General features: G+C 41.3%; 1 protein-coding gene across 12 annotated transcripts in view; it reads right to left on the bottom strand.

Annotated features, from left to right (window-relative positions):
* GPHN (gephyrin) overlaps positions 1 to 20966 on the bottom strand; it is a 662403-nt gene that overhangs the window by 146084 nt on the left and 495353 nt on the right. For 7 of the 12 annotated variants that reach the window (XM_026651346.1, XM_026651349.1, XM_026651350.1 and 4 more), the window contains one exon: positions 981 to 1037. The exons of the other annotated variants lie outside the window; for them this stretch is intronic. In XM_026651346.1, the coding sequence (XP_026507131.1) occupies positions 981 to 1037 (57 nt within the window). The remainder of the gene's footprint in view (positions 1 to 980; positions 1038 to 20966) is intronic. 12 annotated transcript variants of the gene reach the window in all.

Raw genomic sequence — 20966 nt, 5'->3', positions numbered from 1 at the left:
GCTGTATAGCAGTGTTAGAAAACAGAGAGGATGGCTTGTCCTGGAACACAGGCAACACACAGACATATAAAAATAAAGTAAAAAGCAAAAACCAAAAAAGGCCGGAGAGGCGAGTAGTGTGCAGAAGGAAAAAAAAATAGTGCTTCATAAAGTGCTGAAAAGGAAATAAAGTGGAAAAAAGTGAAATATTAAAATGATTTTTAAAAAGCTATTGTTGGGGCTGAATCTTAACAGGGTGGCCTATATTATGTGCCTTCAGCATTTTAGTAAATTTGGATTATTTAGATATGTCTTTTAAATACAATAGCATTAGCAAGAATGTACAATTAAAGAAATTTTAATGTGACACATTGTACAAGAGAGGGCACTGATTTAGAGGCTCTTTATATTTACAAAGAAGGCAGAGAAATGGCCTAATACTATTAGCTAAATGGTGGCTCCATTCGTATTAGGCACAGATGGATGGATCTCTCTCTCTCTCTCGCACACCTTTCTGATTTTCAAGCATATAAATACTAAATAAATTAATCAATTCTCATAACAATGATCTTTTCTGGAATTAATTTCAAACAGTGAGAGCACTAAAACAACAATTTAATTACTCTTTAAAGGGGAAAACTATACTCTGAAAATGAGTAAGTCTTTTTCATACATAAGAGGCACTTAACACGCACTGAATGACATCAATCAGAGAAGCCCTGTAATCATGACCCCAAATTATAGGCACCTTACGGAGGCTGTTATCTCCTAGTTGGGGTGACATTCAAAGCTAACTACTTGGCAGCTTGCCTTCAGCTTGTTCTTCTATGTGTAGCACAGAAACAAACAAAATGTGAACCCACAGTGATAAAAATACTGAAATAAAAACAATGGGATGGTGAGAAATGGAAAAGCCCCCTCCCTCCCTCCCCTCCCCTCCAAAAGGAAAAGTGAAGGCTATAGAAGAAAACTTGCAAAATAAATGTTAGAAACATATTTACTTTGAGGGATCCAACTCTACTAGCAACTCCTTTGCTTTCATCCGGCCGTCTAATTTGCTACAATGGGGGAAGATGGGTAAAAAGACAGAAGAATAAAGAAAAAGTGAACTTAAAAAAATTTCCACACAATCAATTAGCAGTACATGCAAGACATTAATTTGACTCTCTGAGACATCTCTAGAGGACAAGGACACAGACTCTAGTTTCTGGAATAAGTGATGCTTTAACAAGTCATCTTAAACTTGTTTTTGTTGAGATTATTTTTTCTTTATATTACCAATTTTGCACCAAAAGTTTGCATGCTGAATTCACTATCTTTTTCTTCTTCTTCTTCTTTTTCTTCTTCTTCGAGGATAAATATTACTTAGTATTTTGTGATGGTCTGGATTTGGTTCATAGAGAAAGTAAGATCCTAACACACTGATAGAAAAAAATCCTATCTTTCACTCCAGTTAATGTTTTAACTTTGTGGTATAAACTGAAGTTAGAAGGTGTCAACCATATGATCAGAAACACAGATGTGCTGTAAATGGAACTATCAATCCTGACAAGTATCATTGCTGATACCTGACAGAATAAAATACAGGTGCCCATGACTCAGAAGTAGAGGTTTTAGCCACTGCCATTAGGATTCCCAATTAAACAATTGTGCTGCCCAACCAGAAAATTTTAATGCCAGACCAACATTAGATTTACTGTAGTACATATATTTTAACTCCATTCCCAACACCTCCTCCTGCCTTGTTCTTTTCCCTTAATTATAGCAATCCTTTTCTAGATTATGTAAAGGATGGAAGAAACAAATGAAGTTGCTGCGCCAACCTTTCACATTGCTATTAACATGTAAACACAATTTTCAAATTCCAGATGAACTATGACCTGAAAAAATCCATTTACAGTAAAAGTTTCATCCAGAACTGTTGAATCAACTAAAGAACTCTTTCTTTCTGAACTGAAATTAAAACTAAGCTAAATCATTTGAGGAGAGGCGAGAGGAAAGAGGAGAGAGCACAGCGGATACAGAGTTTTTCACTTCTTAGTGGCTGGTCTAAATCTAGCCTGGGTTGGCAGTTGTTGCCACTTGATGGCTGTTCCATGTAAAATAAATTGTTGTATCCACTACAAACTGGACTGAGACACATCACAAATGGCATTAACTGGCATCCCTTTTAGTAATCTCAGAAGAGAAGCCAAAGACTTAATAAACCATGGAAACTCAATTCCCTGCTCTGTGCTTGAGGTGATATTTCTAGGTCAGGGCTCAAGCACAATGGCAGGAGTGCTGATGATGTGTGAACATGGGGGCTGGTCTACATTGAAAAGTTACACTGGCACAGCTACATCTCTTAAGGTACGTCTATACTTACTTCCTGGTCCGGATGTAAGCGATCGATCTTCTGGGATCGATTTATCGCGTCTTGTCTAGACGCGATAAATCGATCCCGGAAGCGCTTGCCGTTGACGCCGGTACTCCAACTCAGCGAGAGGAGTACGCGGCATCGACGGGGGAGCCTGCCTGCAGGGTCTGGACCCGCGGTAAGTTCGGACTAAGGTACTTCGAATTCAGCTACGTTATTAACGTAGCTGAATTTGCGTACCTTAGTCCGAAGTGGGGGGTTAGTGTGGACCAGGCCTTAGAGGTGTGAAAAATCCACACCCGAGAGATGTAGTTAATCTGACCTAACTCCGGTGTAGACAACACTGGGATGATGGAAGACTTCTTCTATTGACCTAGCTACTGCCCCTCAGGGAGGTGGATTACCCACAGCGATGGCAGAACCCTTCCTGTTGCTATAGTAAGTGTCTACTCAGTGATACTCAATTAGATCTACCCGCAGGCCGATTTGTGAATTTTAACAAGAGGTGGGCCGTTTGCACAGAAGGCTGACAAAAACAAAACAAAACTTCAACTGCCAATAAACAAAGACCTTGATTGCAACATAAATATTAGTGTTTCTATCTTTTAACCAAGTTTATAAATCAATATTATTACCCGTTTGTGGCAATCTCTAATGGGAGAGGTGACATCGACTATCTCTGGCAAGGTCTGTGAAGAGTGGTTTGTAGGAGGTCAGGGCAAGGCACATGCACTGGTGAAGATGCTCATCTATCAGGCGATTGCGGTGTTGGGTTTTTATAATGCTCATGGTAGAAAACCTAGATTTGCAGAGGTATGTTGATCCAAACATTTTTAAAAGATAGATGGTTAGATTCTGGTTATTCTGAAACTGGGAAGCATATCGAGTCCAGAAACCACAAAGTCCCATTTCTCTGAATTTTGCCTTCAAGACATCTGAACTCTGGAGCCTTACAATTTCTAATTGAAAGGCACCTTCATAAATTGAATCAAGAATGTTCTTTGCTTCAGAAGGGCAAGATCCATCAGCATAGACAACAAACAGATTACAAATAAATAAAAGAAAATCCTTTGGAATTTTAATATTCTTAAATTGCATTTTAAAATTTTTGATGAGATTGTTTAGGAATTCTTGCATTGTTGTCCTCAAGGTTTCATCTGTAGCAACAACAAACAATGTGGGAAAGTACAACATTTATCCTGTTAAGTCTGTCTGAAAGATTTCAAGATTCTTCTGAAAGGCACACATTTTTTCAAACAAATTCCCCACACTGCTTGCACTGCCTTGGAGCTGCATCAAGTGACCAGTAATATCGCACAGAAAAGCTACCTGTGACATAGAGGGGACCTCATGAATATTGTTGGTCTTATGGTTTGAAAGAAATTCTATTATTTCTCTTTGAAGCACACAAAACCCTTCTAACATACACACCCTAATTAACCAGTGAACATCATTGTGCTGCAACATGTCACTGTATTTGGCTGAAACGTCTTGAAAGAAAGCTTTAAAAAGACAATGTTGCAAGCTAGAAGTTGAGCGTATGTTGTTTACTAATCTCATCACAATACCCATTGTTTTGTCCAAGTACCCAGACAACTTACCACACAGTGTCCTAGTGAATGATGCAGTGAAGTGTATTTAATGAAGAGTGTATCACTGCCAAATGTGAAGCAATGCCCTTCTCTTTCCCTGTGATGGAGGGACTTCTGTCTGTAACAAGCAAGTCTACTTTCTGCAGATCTAAACCTTTTTTTTCAAAAAAGCTTTTTGCCTTTGCAAAACCGATCACTCCTGTGGTGTAGGTTTCTAATGGTATTAAGCAGAAAAATTCTTCCTTGAAAATGTCACCATTATAAAATCTAACAAACAGTGATACCTTGGCAATGTCACTTAAATCACTTGATTTGTCCACTGCAAGAGACATTTGGCATTTTTAAGATTGGAAAGCAGTGCTGACAGACAATCCTCGTAAATTACCTCCAATTTTCGCACTGAATCAGACAGGGGAATTTGCTTTACGCGGTTCACAATGTCATCTTTGTTTTTATCTCCAGAAAAAAGCTCCTCCAGCATGTCCAATGTGCACTTCTTCAGAAGCTTGGCATCCAGGAAAGGCTTTTTCTTTTTAGTTAGTATCCACATTATCTGAAGAGAAGTAGCTGTTGCTTTTTCCTGTACAGTTGCTGATGCTGTGAGAATGACATTTGAAGTGTGATACGAAGACTTCAGATTTTCAATTTTGTAACATCTTGCAACACTGTCAGGAGGATAGGCTGCGTTGAAGTTACTGTGCTTTTATTCAAAGTGACGCCTCATATTGATGACCTCACAGACAGATAAAGTGGTTTGGCATATTAAACACAAAGATTTTGCATTTAAACGAGGTGGCATATTAAAAAGAAAATCCTCTGTCCAGCTTGGATTAAAAGTTCAGTTTTCGCTGTTGACTTTGTGACATTTACTCCCACTCATATTCATTTTTTGCTCCATTTCCATCACTAATGAAAAAACGGGTGGTGTCCTAGCTCAATCATAGACCATGCTATTGAGAGAACTTAGATCCAGTAAAGTGACTGAAGAAAAAAACTGCAAAGCCCTTTAAAATGGAAGGGGTTTGAAGTGAAATCCATCCAGAAACTGAGGCCAGCCTCTAGGTGGGAGGCTGTCTGTGAAACGTTGGATCCCCCCAATACAGGGTACACTGTAATAAGGCAATAGGTAGCTTGTATGAAAAAAGAGATTTTATCCAATATAGAAGTGTAAAGCCTGAGGTTGCCTCTATATGTTTATTTTCTATCTAACTTGTATATGTTTGCTCTCTCTTACTATTTAATCTTTGAATCTGTGTTTTTCTATTAAATAAACCTTTTGTTTATTTTTACTCCAAGCAGGTACTACTATATGGAGTGTGTGTGCCAAAGGCAGCTGATAACTAGTGGGGTAGTTTCACACTGTCAGGGCGATGAACCAAAGGGGAAAAGTCCAAGTGTCTGGTAGTTAAGATCTCAGGAAGTAGATTTAGGGAGACTTGGAACTGGAAGGACTGTTGGTATTACCCTGCAAGGAATGGGCTGGTGAAAGCTAGAGTGAGACCTTGTGCTTGTGGGCAGGTTATTGATATCAGGGATCTGAACCAAAGATGTACAGCATTAAGTCACCACAAGGTTATAGGCAGGCAGTGACAGAATCCAGTGGATGATTTCCAAAATGTCACAGTAAGTTGATTTAGGTTGACCTAACTTTGTAATATAGACCAATCCTGGTTTACTGTATGTCATACACTTACTTCTAAACATATGCCTGTGACTACAGCTCTTAGGTTTAAAGGGCCCAGACCTGTAACGTGCACTGGGATATGCACATGCATCCCCAAACCAGTGCCCTCTTCCAAGGCCTCTTACAAATACTGGTTAATTCACAAACAGTTCAGACATCCTGTTAGATACAGACAAAGTACCTAAAGAAAGCTCTTTGCAACAGTGAATGCATAAAGATTTTAGTCATTTTTTATGGCCAGTGCAAGCAGTCTTAGAGAATAAGAGCATGGCAATCAAGAAGCAGGTGTATACTGCACATCAACGAAGCTGGTTTAGGGCACATGAGAGAAAGGTGATACTGTAATACTTGACTTCCATAGGCTTTGGATGAGCTGCTCAGAAAGTATTTGTCAAAGTTCCACAGTATATAGGACAAATTGAAACTGGGCTAAGGACTGAGCACTAATAATGGGTCAGAAACATGGAAGAAACTGTCAGGCTTTTGAAGCTGGCAAGAAGTCATTTTAGTTAGCAGAGTAATTGCATAATGCCTGTTAATACATTCATCTTGGGGGATTCTGACTGCCAACACCTAGACAATATAAGGAAAATTATTCAAATATGCTCTCATCTCCCGCATCCTTGCTTGACTGAAAAACAACAGCAAATACTGGTAGAGGAACTGAAATGCACAGACACTGAGAATATGGTTTGTACTCACAATTCTCTTTTAAAAGCAATACCTCATACCAATAAGTACTTTTTTAGTATATTAGTATATTATGGCAAATCCATTCCTTTTTTAATTAAAAGCGAAAAATATTACATTAATTGATATAACTTTTCCATTGACCCATAATAAAAGAAAACTTGTTCCTGAAAAAGCTTTTATTTATACAAGAGGGGGAGGGATAGCTCAGTGGTTTGCGCATTGGCCTGCTAAACCCAGGGTTGTGAGTTCAATCCTTGAGGGGGCCACTTGGGGATTTGGGGCAAAATCAGTACTTGGTCCTGCTAGTGAAGGCAGGGGGCTGGACTCGATGACCTTTCAAGGTCCCTTCCAGTTCTAGGAGATGGGATATCTCCTATTAAAAAAAAAAAAAAAAAAAAAAAAGATATAGACCACATAAACACCCATTAGGTGGTGCTTCCTAAATAAATGGTAAGGGTTTTCAAGTAAAGGGGATTGAAAATTCCCATAACAAACATATACACACATACCCATGATAGTGTGGCCTGGCATAAAGGTTTTATTGTCATTAGTTTGGAATTGCTGTATTACAAGTGGTTTACAATTTACAAGTTTTGTAAATTAACCCAACTAAGTGCCAATAAAGCACTGTATCACACCATCATGTATTTTCTTCTTCAAGCCATCTATGTTTTTAAACTGTTTTAGAGCTGTTTTATTTTAAAAGTTGGTAATATTTTTCTTATCACTCTGCCTGTGGCCTCAGGCTTTACTAGTAAATGAGTCCAACACTATAATAGGTCTTCTTGGGGGAAAAAGGAATAACTAATATATTTTAGTAACTGCTAAAAACTTACCTAAAATAGACTCTTTAAAAATAAATAATCAGTATTGTAATTTTAAGGTGAGCTATTTTACAACCTACCAGGACTAGAAAAAAATGCTGTATATTCCATTGGAAAGGGGGAGGCGTGTAACAATAAAAATCAAACATTTCTTCATTTCATGATAGTCCATGAAATATGGGGCCTTAAACTTTTCATTAGTCCATATCTGAATATTTTTCATCATCTACTCAAACCACTGTAAATTTTAGGGAAATGGAGTTGGAAAGACAAAAATTTTTGTAGTACGATTTTTAATTTTTTAAAAGGGTGTCTATTTAAAGAAATTTGGAAAGAAAGAAGTTGTTATGGTGGAGACGGATTAGCATGCAGAGTGCAGGCAAAGCAATTAAAGGTACAAGATAATGTAATTGATCACACAGCTCTGCAATTTATCACGTGAATATTACCACCAGATATATCCTGTTAATATGTAGAACAGAAAACAAAATATAAATATGTTCCTATAAATCAGATTATGTAAACGCATTAGTAGTTTACATCTGTTGTGCAGTAAACTGTTTTCTTACATATATCTATTGACTTCCCTAGATCAATCAAGCTTAACTATCACAGTCAAGTTCATCAAAGTGAAAAGCTCTAATTAGACCAGGGAAAAGTTAACTCACATGGCTGACAGCTTTCTACACAAATCCTTCATTTACATTTTCAAAGCCTGTTCCTCTGCTGCTGTTAGTAATATTTAGTTTGCTCATTTTAAAAAAATATTGTTTTCACTATTTAATAATTTTTGCAGGTGCTTTCTGAAAGTTTTGTTAATTCAAAACTGTTTTCATTTTAGAAGTTCAAAATTGCCAGTTACAGCATGTAGTCAAAAATGTTAAGAAATAAATGAGTTATAAAAGAATAAAAAAGTCACACACTATGTCACTGTTGCTAACAATTTAAGGACCTGATTTTTTTTTGCACCAGCCTTAGTGGAAATGAAAATCAGGCCCTCATTGTACACAGTGTAGTTAATCATACCTATTTGTTTTATGCAGAAATCTGAAGAAGATATAAACAATAAGTAGCAGAACTAGATGAGTATATTTGAAAACATGATATGAAGCTTGATCAGAACAGAACAGAAGACTGAAATGAAATGAAGCAGTCCCATTGACTTCAAGGAATATTGGAGTTGGCCCAAACTTTACTATGGAACAGGAAGATACCATACAATTCAAGCAGTTTTGTGGCATAGTTACATCTTGTGGACACAGCATGTAAGCAACCGGAAGTGCAGAGGGGGGATAAAACAGGTTAGAGACACGCGGACAATATACAGGTCAAGATTTTCAAATATGCCTACAGTATTTGGATATCTACTTACCATTATAATTAAGGCTGCGAGTTTGTCATGGAGGTCATGGAAGTCACAGATTCCGTGACTTTCCAAGACCTCCGTGATTTCTGCATTGGCCAGTATGGCTGGCCAGGGGGCTGCCTGAGCTGCCCTGGGTGAGCCGCACCGGCTGCTGCTGGGGCAGTCTCAGGCCAACACGCCCTCCTCCACCAGTGGCAGCAGGAGTTTGGGTGTGGGAGGGAGCTCAGGACAAGGGGTTTGGACACAGGAGGGGGTGAGGACTCTGGGCAGTGCTTACTTTGGGGGACTCCCTGGAAGCAGCGACATTCCTCGGCCCCTAGGCAAAGGCGCAGCCAGCGGGCTCTGCACGCTGCCTCCCACTGCAGGCACCGCCCTCGCAGCTCCCATTGGCCGTGGTTCCTGGCCAATGGGAACCGCGGAGACGGTGCATGGGGTGGAAGCAGCGTGCAGAGCTGTCTGGCCATGCCTCTGCTTAGAAGCTGAGGGAGGGGGATGTTGCTGCTTCTGGGGAGGCGCGGAGCCAGGTAGGGAGCCTGCCAGCCCCACCAACCGCCCCCCAGCACCAGCGGGGGTCCTGGGCCACGTGCCGCCGCTGCCGCCCACCCCCCAGCACCCACGGTGCCCCCCTGGGTGCTCCCCCGAGCACCTGCAACATCCCTGGGCCCCCCCTCCCCAAAGATTTAGTCAGGGGTATATAGTACAAGTCATGAACAGGTCATGGGCAGTGAATTTTTGTTTACTGCCCGTGACCTGTCCATGACTTTTCTAAAAATACCCATGACTAAAATGTAGTCTTAATTATAATTAAAGGAAATTGAGCATCCAAATCCCTTAAGTAGCTCTGAAAATCTCAGCCACAGAGTTTAGAGATTCTCTGAGTGAGACACTGAATTTGGTTTCATCCATTATGTTGTTGATAGTAATAGTTAAATTAACATATTATACTGAAACCTCAGATCCCCGCTTCTTTGAAAATACAATTTGGTAATGAGACAGCAGTTTGGTGAGGATATTTGAAAAAGCTGGCAAGCCATAATATACCATTACCCAAGTCTTTCAGCTTGAATGCAACCAATTTGTATGCAGTATATAAGATGCGGATGGACTCCTTTGATTAGACTATCAGTGGACTACATGAAGCAGATGATAAATTGAAACGAACAACATTACTGTAATGCATGGTACTCCCTACCATTTTACTCCATCTACAAATGTAATATCTGAATGGTGCAAATTCAAATTGAGTATGCAAATGGCTGATGAATCTATTGACTTATATATAAATACATTAAGGGAATTAGCTAAGTCTTGTGATTTGGATAACTGAATCAGACATGATTTGAGATCAACTTCTGGAGAACCAAGCTCACAGAACAATGCATGACAGAATTTTGTAAACAGAATGGTTTAACTCTCAAAAGAGCAGTTACAATGACATGATTGTATTAGTTAGCATGGGCGGATCTAGATTTATTTCTGTTGTGTCTGCAGAAATGAGTATTTACACAGTTGTCTCACCTTACAGCTAACAGTCATTTCAATCAAAAAGATGATGCTTTAGCATAAGAACAAAATTAGAATTCTACCACTGCACATGACAATAGTACCTTTTATCATTGTAGACTATCTACACAGATACAAGATAAATGTGGAATGAGGAACATTAAATGTATGTCCTGTAAGAAAGTGCATGCTATGCTGCAGTTTGCAGAAGGAAAGCAAATAATGAAAAAAATGGACAGAAATTCTAAATTAATGTAACATCAAGTAAAAAAGGGAGTAGGAGAGATAATAAGGCCGATTCATAGTCAGAGCAGTGTGTTTATTTTGTTAACTTGGAAGTAAGAAAGACCGTGACTGTTAATGGACAAAGGAGGTTGTGGCTCCCTGACACATGGAGGCCTGACCCCAGTGGTAGTTACAGCAGCAAGGAATAATTTAACCTCCACCACAGGTATAAGGTCCATAGGATGAGATGCAGTGGAGTTCCATTCCAACATTCCCCCTCCTGCCTATGCCTTGCCTCTGATGTTTCCCTGATGCAGAGATGCCACTGCCCACTTTCTGCTACCCCGCTAATGGGATTCTCTACCAGACAACTTTGGATTTTTAAAGGCCATTTTACACAACTCAGTGAAATTGCCCTATAATGTGTAGAGCAGGGGTAGTCAACAGACAGACCATGACTCCAAATCTGGACCGCCAGACACTTTTGAACAAACCCCAAAATCTTTTTATTTATTTATCATAATTATTGCTGTTATTTTTTAAATTATTTTCTCTGGAGTCTGGACCTTGACTATACCTTGACCAAGAAATCTGGACCTTGACAAAAAATAATTGACTACCCTAAACATTATTGAAGGGTACAGTAAACCCTTTATTATGTTGGAAAATGAGCTTTAATTCACATGTACTCTGGTAGGCACATGGGGTGAATCAAATAGTAAATTCCAGAAACCTGTTCAATAGATTTGTCCAGGAATATGATTCTTTATTCAAAGACCTCAGGGAAAATAAAAGATATTGTCATAAGATTACGTAGTGACAAAGTCACACCAGAACCCTAAAGACTGCAACATGTTCCTTATGCCCTCATGGAAGCTGTGAACCAGGAATTGGATAAAATGCTTGATGACAGAATCAATAAGAAGCACACAAGGGAACAGAATGAATGTCAAATGCACCTCTACCCCGATATAACATGACCTGATATAACACGAATTTGGATATAACGTGGTAAAGCAGCGCTGGGGGTGGGGCAGGGCTGCGCACTCCGGCGGATCAAAGCAAGTTCAATATAATGCGGTTTCACCTATAACGCGGTAAGATTTTTTGGCTCTCGAGGACAGCATTATATCGGGGTAGAGGTATATATTGACTGTGCCCTAAAAGAGATTGAAGAGCAGAGGTGATGTATGGGGGAGAAATGCAGGATCATGTGCCCTCCCAGACTGCTTGGTCACATGATGGGGCTGGGCCCCCTCCCTGTGAGGTAGCTGTGAGGTAGCTGAGCCTGGGAGTTTTAAGTTGCACAGGGCAGGGAGAGGCAGAGGCAGGAAGAACAGCTGGAAGTTGCAGAGTGGGCCTCTGCTTTAATTCTGCCAGAGGCAGGAGGAACAGCTGGAAGCTGTAGGGAGTGGCCACTGCTTTCTGAGAGGGGGAAGTTTGTCTGGGGGGGAATGACTCGAGCTGTTTCGGGGTTGTGCCCCCTCCCCCCACACACTATCAGCAAGGCATGGGTCATCTCTGTTGAAGAGATTAGACTTTGTGTATATCTAACATAATTAAATAAAGCCGCGGTTAGAGAACATTACCTTATATCTACAACTTATAATATTTTTCATGCCATGAAGGCTCAATCATTTTCACTAAACTTGACATTAGGAAATGTTTCTGGCAAGTAGTGGTATCGCCAAAATCCAGGAATTTGACAGCCTTTATTACTCACCATGATATTAGAATCTGTAAAGTTCCTTTTGCACTTTCCAATGTTTCTGAGGCTTATCACCCCCTCCCTACAGTATATTCAATATTCTACTTTATAATTAAACCTTTAAGTTAAGATTTTTTCTGGCATTCACTCTACAGTTTCCTATGCTCAGTTCCATCCCATTGTTCTACCACCTATCACTCTAAACAATATCTATCTTTCCATTTTGAATCACTGAACTGCAATTACTAAATCATAAATGGGAACAAATAGATATAGTTAAAAGAATATTTCACAAACAAAATATAGTGAAAAATCTCAGACATAATTAAGGAAAGCTTTTCCCATAGAGAGTTAGGTCTAAATGAAAGAGGAAGATATAAAGTGAAAAGGGAAAAAAAAGAAAAATTATAAGAAAATAGTACAGAAGGAATATAAATTAAAAAAAACCCAACCCAACATTATCGTCTTGACAGCCACTAATGACTTGGATAAAAAAAGAGGAACTTACACCTTTGATTCTCCCCATCCTTAAAGATTTCTGTTTCTTAATGTTTAAAAATCTTGTGAAATATATTACTATATGGAGAAATGTTACCCACATGTTAAGTGGATGAAAAAGTGGTGAGCTTTTGTCACTGAAGTGGGGAAAAACCAGATGGGGACTAGAAGAGTGAGAAAATTTCTTTGTAGGAGCTATATTTAATTGAGTGGAGAACTTTATTCAGAAATCAAATGGTCATTTATAAGTAAGGCAGACTAGAGAACCTTAAACTGTTTGAGCATAAGCTTTCGTGGGCTAAAACCCACTTGATCGGATGCATGCAGTGTAAAATACAGTAGGAAGTTATATATACACAGAAACATGAAAATGGGTGTTGCCACACCAACTATAACGAGAGTAATCAATTAAGATGAGCTATTATCAGCAGGAGAAAAAAACTTTTGTAGTTATAATTAGGATGGCCCATTTCCAATAGGTGAAAAGAAGGTGTGAGTAACAGTAGGGGAAAAAATTAGCATAGGGAAATAGTTTTTACTTTGTGTAATGACCCATCCACTCCCAGTCTTTATTCAAGCCTAATTTAATGGTGTCCAGTTTGCAAATTAATTCAAATTCTGCAGTTTGTCATTGAAGTCTGTTTTTGAAGTTTTTTTGTTGGAGTATTGCGACTTTGAGGTCTGTAATCGAGTGACCAGGGAGGTTGAAGTGTTCTCCGACTGGTTTTTGAATGTTATAATTCTTGACATCTGATTTGCGTCCATTTATTCTTTTATTCTCTATGCAAGACAGTTTTTGCCTTTTTTTAAATTAAAAGCTTTGTTACAATTACAGATACTTATTTTTGGCCCAGCATGTCTTGTCAGTAAAGCTGATTTTCTACATATCAAATTCCATTTGTAAAAATAGATTTCAGATTGGCAATTAGGTTTTTCAAAACACAATCTATGTCTGTATGGTGAGCTTGAAGCTCTGAGTATTCAATGACTTACTCTAGGAAGGATAGACGCTAGTTTGCAAAGTGCAGTAGGAAGGAAGTGGGGAACAGAGAAAATTGCATTCTTTTATTGTATCTCAGCACAGAGGAACCACACCAGTACAGGTACAGCACATGCACACACACAGAAAATTATTTAATACAGCAGAACATTTGCTCTCCTCCCTTCTTACAACCAATAACTAATGGATAGAAATTTGATAGAAGAATGTAATTTCTCTTATAGCAAAAGAGAAAACATTCAGTGACATTGTAAATTCCTTCTCAAAACCTGTCAAGGAAGGAGGAGAATGGTATCTCTCGAGATAAATCCTGAAAGCCCTGGAAATATTTGGGTGATGCAGTCTTTCTTCTTTAAATGGGCAAAAAGATGTTATGGCTATGCCCTGGTTTAGATGAACCATGGAGTTGACCTTTAGCTGAAAAGTATGATATGATTCTGAGCTCTGACTTACTGAAGTGGAGAGAGTTCTCAAGCTTGTCTGATTGACTTACGAAGAACAAAACTTTGATAGAAAGGAGTCAGACTGAAAATTTCCAAATTGATTTGAATGATAGTCTGTGAGGGTATTCAGCACTAGCTTGAAGTCTACAAGTCTTCCATTTCCCGTTATCAGGTGTCTCAGTTGCTCAATGACCATGAAGAAGCTACAGCTGTCTAGATGTACATTGAGAGGTATAGGGTTTATATAAACTCTGAATTCTGCAACTGCCACTGTTTAAACATTCCAACAAATTATTCTAATAAGCAGGCATCCATTTCCAAGTTCAGCCTTTCTTTTAGTTACTTCGGGATAGCCAGTGTGACTACCATGGATTTGGTTGTTTCTGTTGTCACACCAGACTGAGAATGTTTTTTATATTTTCATATACATATTAAAGTAGACCAATTGTTTCACTACAAAAGGGTAGATTTCATCTTGTCTGAGAGGTACTTTTAATAGGCATGCCACAAGATTGAAGTAAGAAGGATCCTCATTCATGTGCGATTGGCTCTTGGATCATAAGCTAGCCCCATCTTGACACACTGGCATTTGTAGCCAGGTTAACCATTGATAGGGTTCTAAGAGGCATTCTTTCAATAGACTCTTGTTGCAGTGCCATTCTGATCAGGAGCAAGGTGATAGCTGAAACAGTTTCTTGAAGTCCTTTCACTCTGATTTTCACTGCAGGGAAGAAAGCCCTGAAATGGCCTTAAGTGGAAGTAGACCCAGAAGACTACTGCTATACTTGCCACAGAGCCTAGAATTTGTACGTAATCCTACATCCAGACCTGTGATAAGTGAAGCAGTGCATGTGTTTGATATTGTTGCTTTTCCTCATCTGTCCTGCATCAGGTAGATGCTGTGTGCTACTTCATTGAATTGGTCTTCTACGTACATGAGCTTCTGCAGTGGAACCAATGACAAATTAGCCATATAACTCTAGGAATATGCCCACCTGGGAAAAGGCTTACCTTATCTGAATTTCAGTTTTGGCTCTCTCAAACAAAAATCTGCTGCTACTGCTGCTAGGACAGCCACCACTTTGAGAATGTTCTGGGTGCTATATGCACGCCAAATGAGATTGGTAGTATCGTTTCAGTATTGTGAATTAATGGATGTCAGAATTGGGATGTGTATCAATCTTAGAGAGACCCAGTGAATACTCTCCCAAGTACACTGCCTGAATAATCAATTTCAACGGCTCCATCTTGAAAGCCAGAACTGAATACAGAACTCTATTTTTGGAAGGCAATGATCCTCTGGTAACTGGGATGATGGGTTATTTATAAGATGGTTGAGAGTATCCTGAACACCTTGATGCTTAAAGAGCTCCAGATTGAACTACGACTCTGATGTAGGGTTTGGAAAACAATTCTATCTAGAAAGGATGCTATGTAGTCCAGAACTCAGCAATTCAAGGCTGTGTTGGCCCATGCAATGAAGAAGAAATGGAGGCATCCTCTTTTTATGTTTGTGAATAGATAAGCTGACCCTGTCATGCGGTGTGCCTATAGGTAGGTGCTCTGGTCTCTCAGGGCCTTTCTTATCAGATTATATCCTCCTCCCTGGCTGAGACAATCTAGGATCTCTGAACTTGCCTCTAGGTGACTGGAATGAAGAATGCCTTCTACGTCGTCTATCCTGCATTAGACCTGAATTCAATTTGCCTGCAAAGGACTTTGGCAATTTTTGAAGTTCTTCTTCAAAAAGGAGTAAATCCTTAAAAGGGGGTTGTTATTGAAGGACATGTCAATGTTACTTCAGTGAGGTATGGTTAATATGGTATATCACAGGTTCAGTACCTTTGCAGCCTGACATCTCAAGAACATTGGGCCAAATTAATTCTCATTTACATCCCTTAATATCACTTTGGCAGTATAAATACACCTTAAAATGGATGCAAACATAATTTACACCTGCTTTACAACTATTTCATATTGCTAGACCAGTGTACATGAGAACCAGTACATTTTGTAGAGATTGGAGAAGAAAATGAAGGCAACACTGGCTGAAGTCATGCAGTTTCCAAGCAGCAGGAGATGTGGAGGATTCTTGTATCACTGATGAGCCAAAACCACAGCCAAATGAACCACATGCCTGTACTGATGACTAAGATTAGAGCAGGGTCAGGGTGGCTGCTGTTACATACCATGATTTATAGCTACTGAGGGCTAAGAACATGAAGCACATCAGGAAGGACAGGTCTCCTGTAGAGGGCACGTGGACTTATTATAATTCAGCAGGCAGAGGCAAAATGTTTTTTTTTCTTTCTAGAAACCAGCATTCACGAATAAACAAAAATAATCCAGGAGGACCAAGGGAATAATATAATGATGCTCTGAGTTCTCCTTAGGAACTAAATATTTTGAAAGTGTGTGCAAATTTACAAATGTCTTAATTTTACCATAGCATGATACTGATTTTTAATACTTTTTCATTCTTCCTTCTCTGACAACACCCAACTTCTCACATTCTTAGTGCCATTTTCTGAAAATGTCACCAGCATAAAATAAAATTGCAATGTTGGTACAAACTGGTCACAATGTTCTAGTTAATTTTGAATACTGCCCACTAGGGACCGTATTCAAGAAACAAAGACATCATTTAGCTGTTGCACTTTGGAAATCTCTGCAAGGCTGGGCATCTTCCAAAGCACTCATCATTTTCACAAGGAATTCAGTTCATATTTCTTTGTGCTTTTACTTTACACTGCTCACTCTCTGCAGTCAGAAAACCCTTTGTTTTTTTACGTAGCCATCAAAGTGAGCACTGGCAGGAGAGATTGAGTTTTTATATGGGAAAATTATTCAACAGCAACTCTTTTTGATGTAGTCCTCTTCTCCCACCTACTACAGAGACATTATGAACCACAGTGTTAATGGTTTAATCTGCCAGAAAGCAAGGTGACAATATATTTGTGAAGAGGGGCCTATGACAAATAAAATTGTCAAAAATTAATTCTTAGTCATACTTCCCATAACCTATCTTGGACACAGTAGGATGGTCAGTGAATGTAATAAGAAATACCCAGGGAAGAAGGGCTTATATTATTTTGCCACTTCAAGGAATTTAAGACCTAAGGAAGTATCCCAATATGCAGTGAAATCCAGTTAGTACAGTAATGCCCTATAAACTTGTGAGGGGAAAAAATAAGTTGCTGCCTTGCACACTTCAAATCTGAATGACTAAGCTCTTACTGCCCAGAAAGTGGAGGCTCCTCTGGAGAAGTGGCATGACTGACTAAGCTGCGACTGAAATAAATTCTCTGGCCCATATGGCCCATTGTGGCAGCTTTGCCTTTGTGAACTCAACTGTGTGGCTGTCTCGAACTTTTGTGAAAGAGGTACATAAAATTTCAGAACACATGTAAATATCTAACATCCAACAAATGTTAGTTTTTGTCCTGGGAGAAAACCAGATTAAGACAATGGGTGGAAAAACAATGACCTAGCTGATATGAAATTCTGTATTTACCATTGGGATGAAGTCTGGTGGAGGATCAAAACTATCTTCTGGGGGGAGGAGGGGAGAAGAGGAGGGAGAAACCTGAAGCAGAGGGGAGAAAAACTGAGTTCTCTCATTATTGACCTACTCACTTAGCAGAAGTGTTAGCAACTAAAAATACTATGTTAGAAGACAGCAATTTCAAGGTGTTCTCAAGCTCAAATCATGGCCCTATTCACACCCGTGAAACAAAGGACTAAACCCAATGAAAGCTAATATGATGAGTAAAAGGTCTTTGCAAGAATAAAAAAAAATTCCAACCAGAATCCCACTCTCTTATGGTTGCATGATTGCAGAGATGGGAAAGCAAAGATTTTAAGGATGGCCTTGAACACTTTTAGAAGAAAAGCCAAAACATTTCAACAGGGGAAATTAAGGAATCACCACTTAGGACAGCTAGTCTATTGCAAGATACCTTACATTGTAGCAAATGCTTGTGAAAACTTGAAGGATGAGATTCCAGTCCCATGGAATCAACCTCCTGGAGCTGCGCCAATCTGTCAGAGTTGCTCATTCCCTGTAGGTACTGAAAACATGGTAACGAGGGAAGTATAAATAGAATAAAATAGAATGAAACCTGGAGGGATACAAAGCAGGACTTCTCCCAGAAGCTTAGTTAAGAACCTCCAAAAAGAAACTTCTAGTACTGCCCTGATGTCTAGTAGTTGTACTGTGTGACGGAGTGTACCAGCCCTGCACTGGTTTTGCAAGGGTTAATTCTTCTCTTTGGGCTCAGGAGGCCCCACCCCTTCAGCTCTGCTGACTGCCGGCGAGAAAGGATGTGCGCTGCATGCTCCTTTGGAAAGTCCACCTGCACTCCAGGATGCAGAGGTCAGCCAGACAGTGATGACCCAAGACCCCCAGGCTTGGGACACCACAGAGGGAGTAGAGACTGTGAGAACCCCGAGACGGCAAGCCCTGGAGAAACGGGGAGGAAGTGACCCAGGGAAACTCTATGGGGAGTTGGTTGTATAACTGGAGACTAGCTTGGCATGTTTCGGCAGGATCCCTGCCAAGCTGGTGACAGGCAACACTGCCAGCAACAGGGCCCTGGGTTGGGACCGAAAACAATCACAATTGGTTTTAATTTAAAACTTCAGTTTAAAATTGATAACTCACTTCACTGTATGGAATAACTGACATTAAGGCCTGATTGTAACTTTTAAGTACTATCTCACTTTATTTGGTGTTCAAATGACCATATTGCAGAGGAAGCAACGAGGCATCATGGTTGAAAAACCCAAAACAGAATTTTTATACCAGAAATAAACCATGCTGGTGTTATTTTTTTTGTTTTGTTTTAGCGAGGGTGGTTAAGAGTTTTTCCATTTTTTTCTGGGATTTTTCTGAAGTATTTACACAAACATTACATACTGTGACAGGGTGCTGGGCAAAGGGTTGCTGATTCAGCCCTCTGTCATGCCAGCTCCCATTTAGGGGGATAGATTAGAGCTGGCTGGAGATAACCTGGTCCTAACTGGGGAGGCAGAGACAGTTGCCATCTAATTAACCTGGATCTGTATAAAAGCCTTAGAGGAAGGAAGCTGGGGAAGAGCAGAAAGAAGGGGAAAAGGCAGGGAGTGGAAGCCAGGAGGTTGCCTCCTGCCTGCAGATGGTGAAGGGCCAACTGTACATGGTGAAATGGTGGTGAGAACAAGCCTGTGAATAAACTGCACCTGGAGTTACTAACCCCAGGGTCTTGGAGTGACTTTGTGGACCTAGCAGAGACAGGAGCCAAGGGGGCTCTGCCACGCTCTGCTACACATGGCGGCTTGTCCGGGATCCCGTGCTAGATCAAGTGTTTGGGAGCCCGGAGATGGAGGAGACCCTGCAATGGCTGGTCAAACAGCAGGAGGAGGTGCGGAAGTCAATGGAGAATTTTCAACAAGCCCACCAGCTGGAGAGACAGGTCTTGCTCACCTGGCAGGCCGAACAGCAGAAGAGCCTGCAGGACTTCATTTGGGAGCAGCCCAGCATCCCAACAGCAGCTCCTGCAGAAAATGGTGAGTCCCACAGGAGGGGATGGCGTTCGGGCGCCGGGCTTAGGACTGTGTAAAATAGGCCTGACAGATGGCCCAATGCCTTCCTAGGCACCTTTGAGCAAGTAGCCGCGGGGGCTGGATGGGACAGGGCCCTGCGACTGGCTCCCTACCTAACCAGCGAAGCCCAAGCGGCCTACAGGGCCCTAAGTGAAGAGCAGGCCAGGAATTATGAAGCGGTAAAGGCAACCATCCTGGATCGGGTGGGGCTGTCCACAGAGAAGTACTGCCAGAAGTTCCAGTCAGCGAGGTGGACGGGAGGATTGCAGCCCCGGGTATTTGCCCAAAAGTTAATGGACTGGGCTGCCCACTGGCTGAGGCCGGACGCACAGACAGTGGGGGAGATTATGGACGTGCTTGTCCTAGAGCAGTTTTTACAGGGCCTCCATGAGAACATAAGGTGTTGGTGAGGAGGCACCAACCAAATATGGTCAAGGTGGCTGTAAAGCTTACAGAGTAGTACACGGAGGCAGACTTCCCCAGGAAGGAAGGATGGCTGAGCAAGGAAGTGGAGACAAGGCCCACAGAACCCCCGTCTGGGAAGGGTCTGCAGAACAAATGGGAGGACACCCGAGGGGCTCCCATGGGGTCCAGACTGGTTGTCTGCTAGCAGTGCGGACAACCGGGACACAGAAGTGGGACTGCCCGCACACAGATTGTGGGTGGGCAGAGTTTTGTGTCTGGGCAAACACTGGAGGGCAGGGGAAGGGGCGGAAGCTGTCCACCGTTCCAGTAATGGTAGGGAGGAAACCCCAGCAAGACCTGGTGGACTCGGCCTCGGCTTGCTCTCTGGTACAAAGGAAACTGGTGAGGCCGCACTGGTGGATTTCCGGTGTGAAGATGGACGTAGAATGCATCCACGGGGATAGGAGGCAATGCCCTATGGCCCAGGTGCCCTTCGAGGTTCAGGGCAGTTTAAGTGGCAACGGGTTGGGATAGTAAAGGGGCTGCCTTCTCCAGTGGTGGTGGGTACGGACTGGGGCAGAGGGAGAAAGCCCAAGATAAGAAAAAGGGGAGATTCCTCGAGGAAGGGGGTAGAGATCTCAGAGCAGAAAACCCGTAGACAACAGAGCCTGAGAATGGAGAGCGAAGCTATGGGTGAGACGTCCATCCCAGAGTCCTCGATCAGAGAACAAGACCCGGCGGAGACCCTTATTAGCGGACCCCCAGAGGAAGAGACCCAGGCCCTGTTGGACGAGCTTGGGGGACAGGAAGCCCTGAGTGTCTGGGAGAGGGCTGGGACCAACCCCGAATTCCTGATGGAAGGGAAGAGGGTAAAAACAGGGAAACACCCAAGGGGCTGTGAATGGTGCAAGGACCTGTGTGTTGCAGTGGAGCTCTGGGGCCATCCCCCCCCCCCCCCACAATGTAATTTTTTGGGGGGGGGAAGGGAGATGAAGGAACCCCACATGGGAAACTCGGGAACTGACCCAAAAGAGGGGAAAAGACTCCCCCATAGAGGCCCCCCCCCCCGTTAGAGGAAGGAGAGAACACAGAGGGGCGACCCTG

This window comes from Terrapene carolina, unplaced genomic scaffold, assembly GCF_002925995.2.
Source record: "Terrapene carolina triunguis isolate 2854851 unplaced genomic scaffold, T_m_triunguis-2.0 Scaffold96, whole genome shotgun sequence".
Lineage (NCBI taxonomy): Eukaryota > Metazoa > Chordata > Testudines > Emydidae > Terrapene > Terrapene triunguis.
This window is presented reverse-complemented; position numbering and strand designations above follow the sequence as displayed.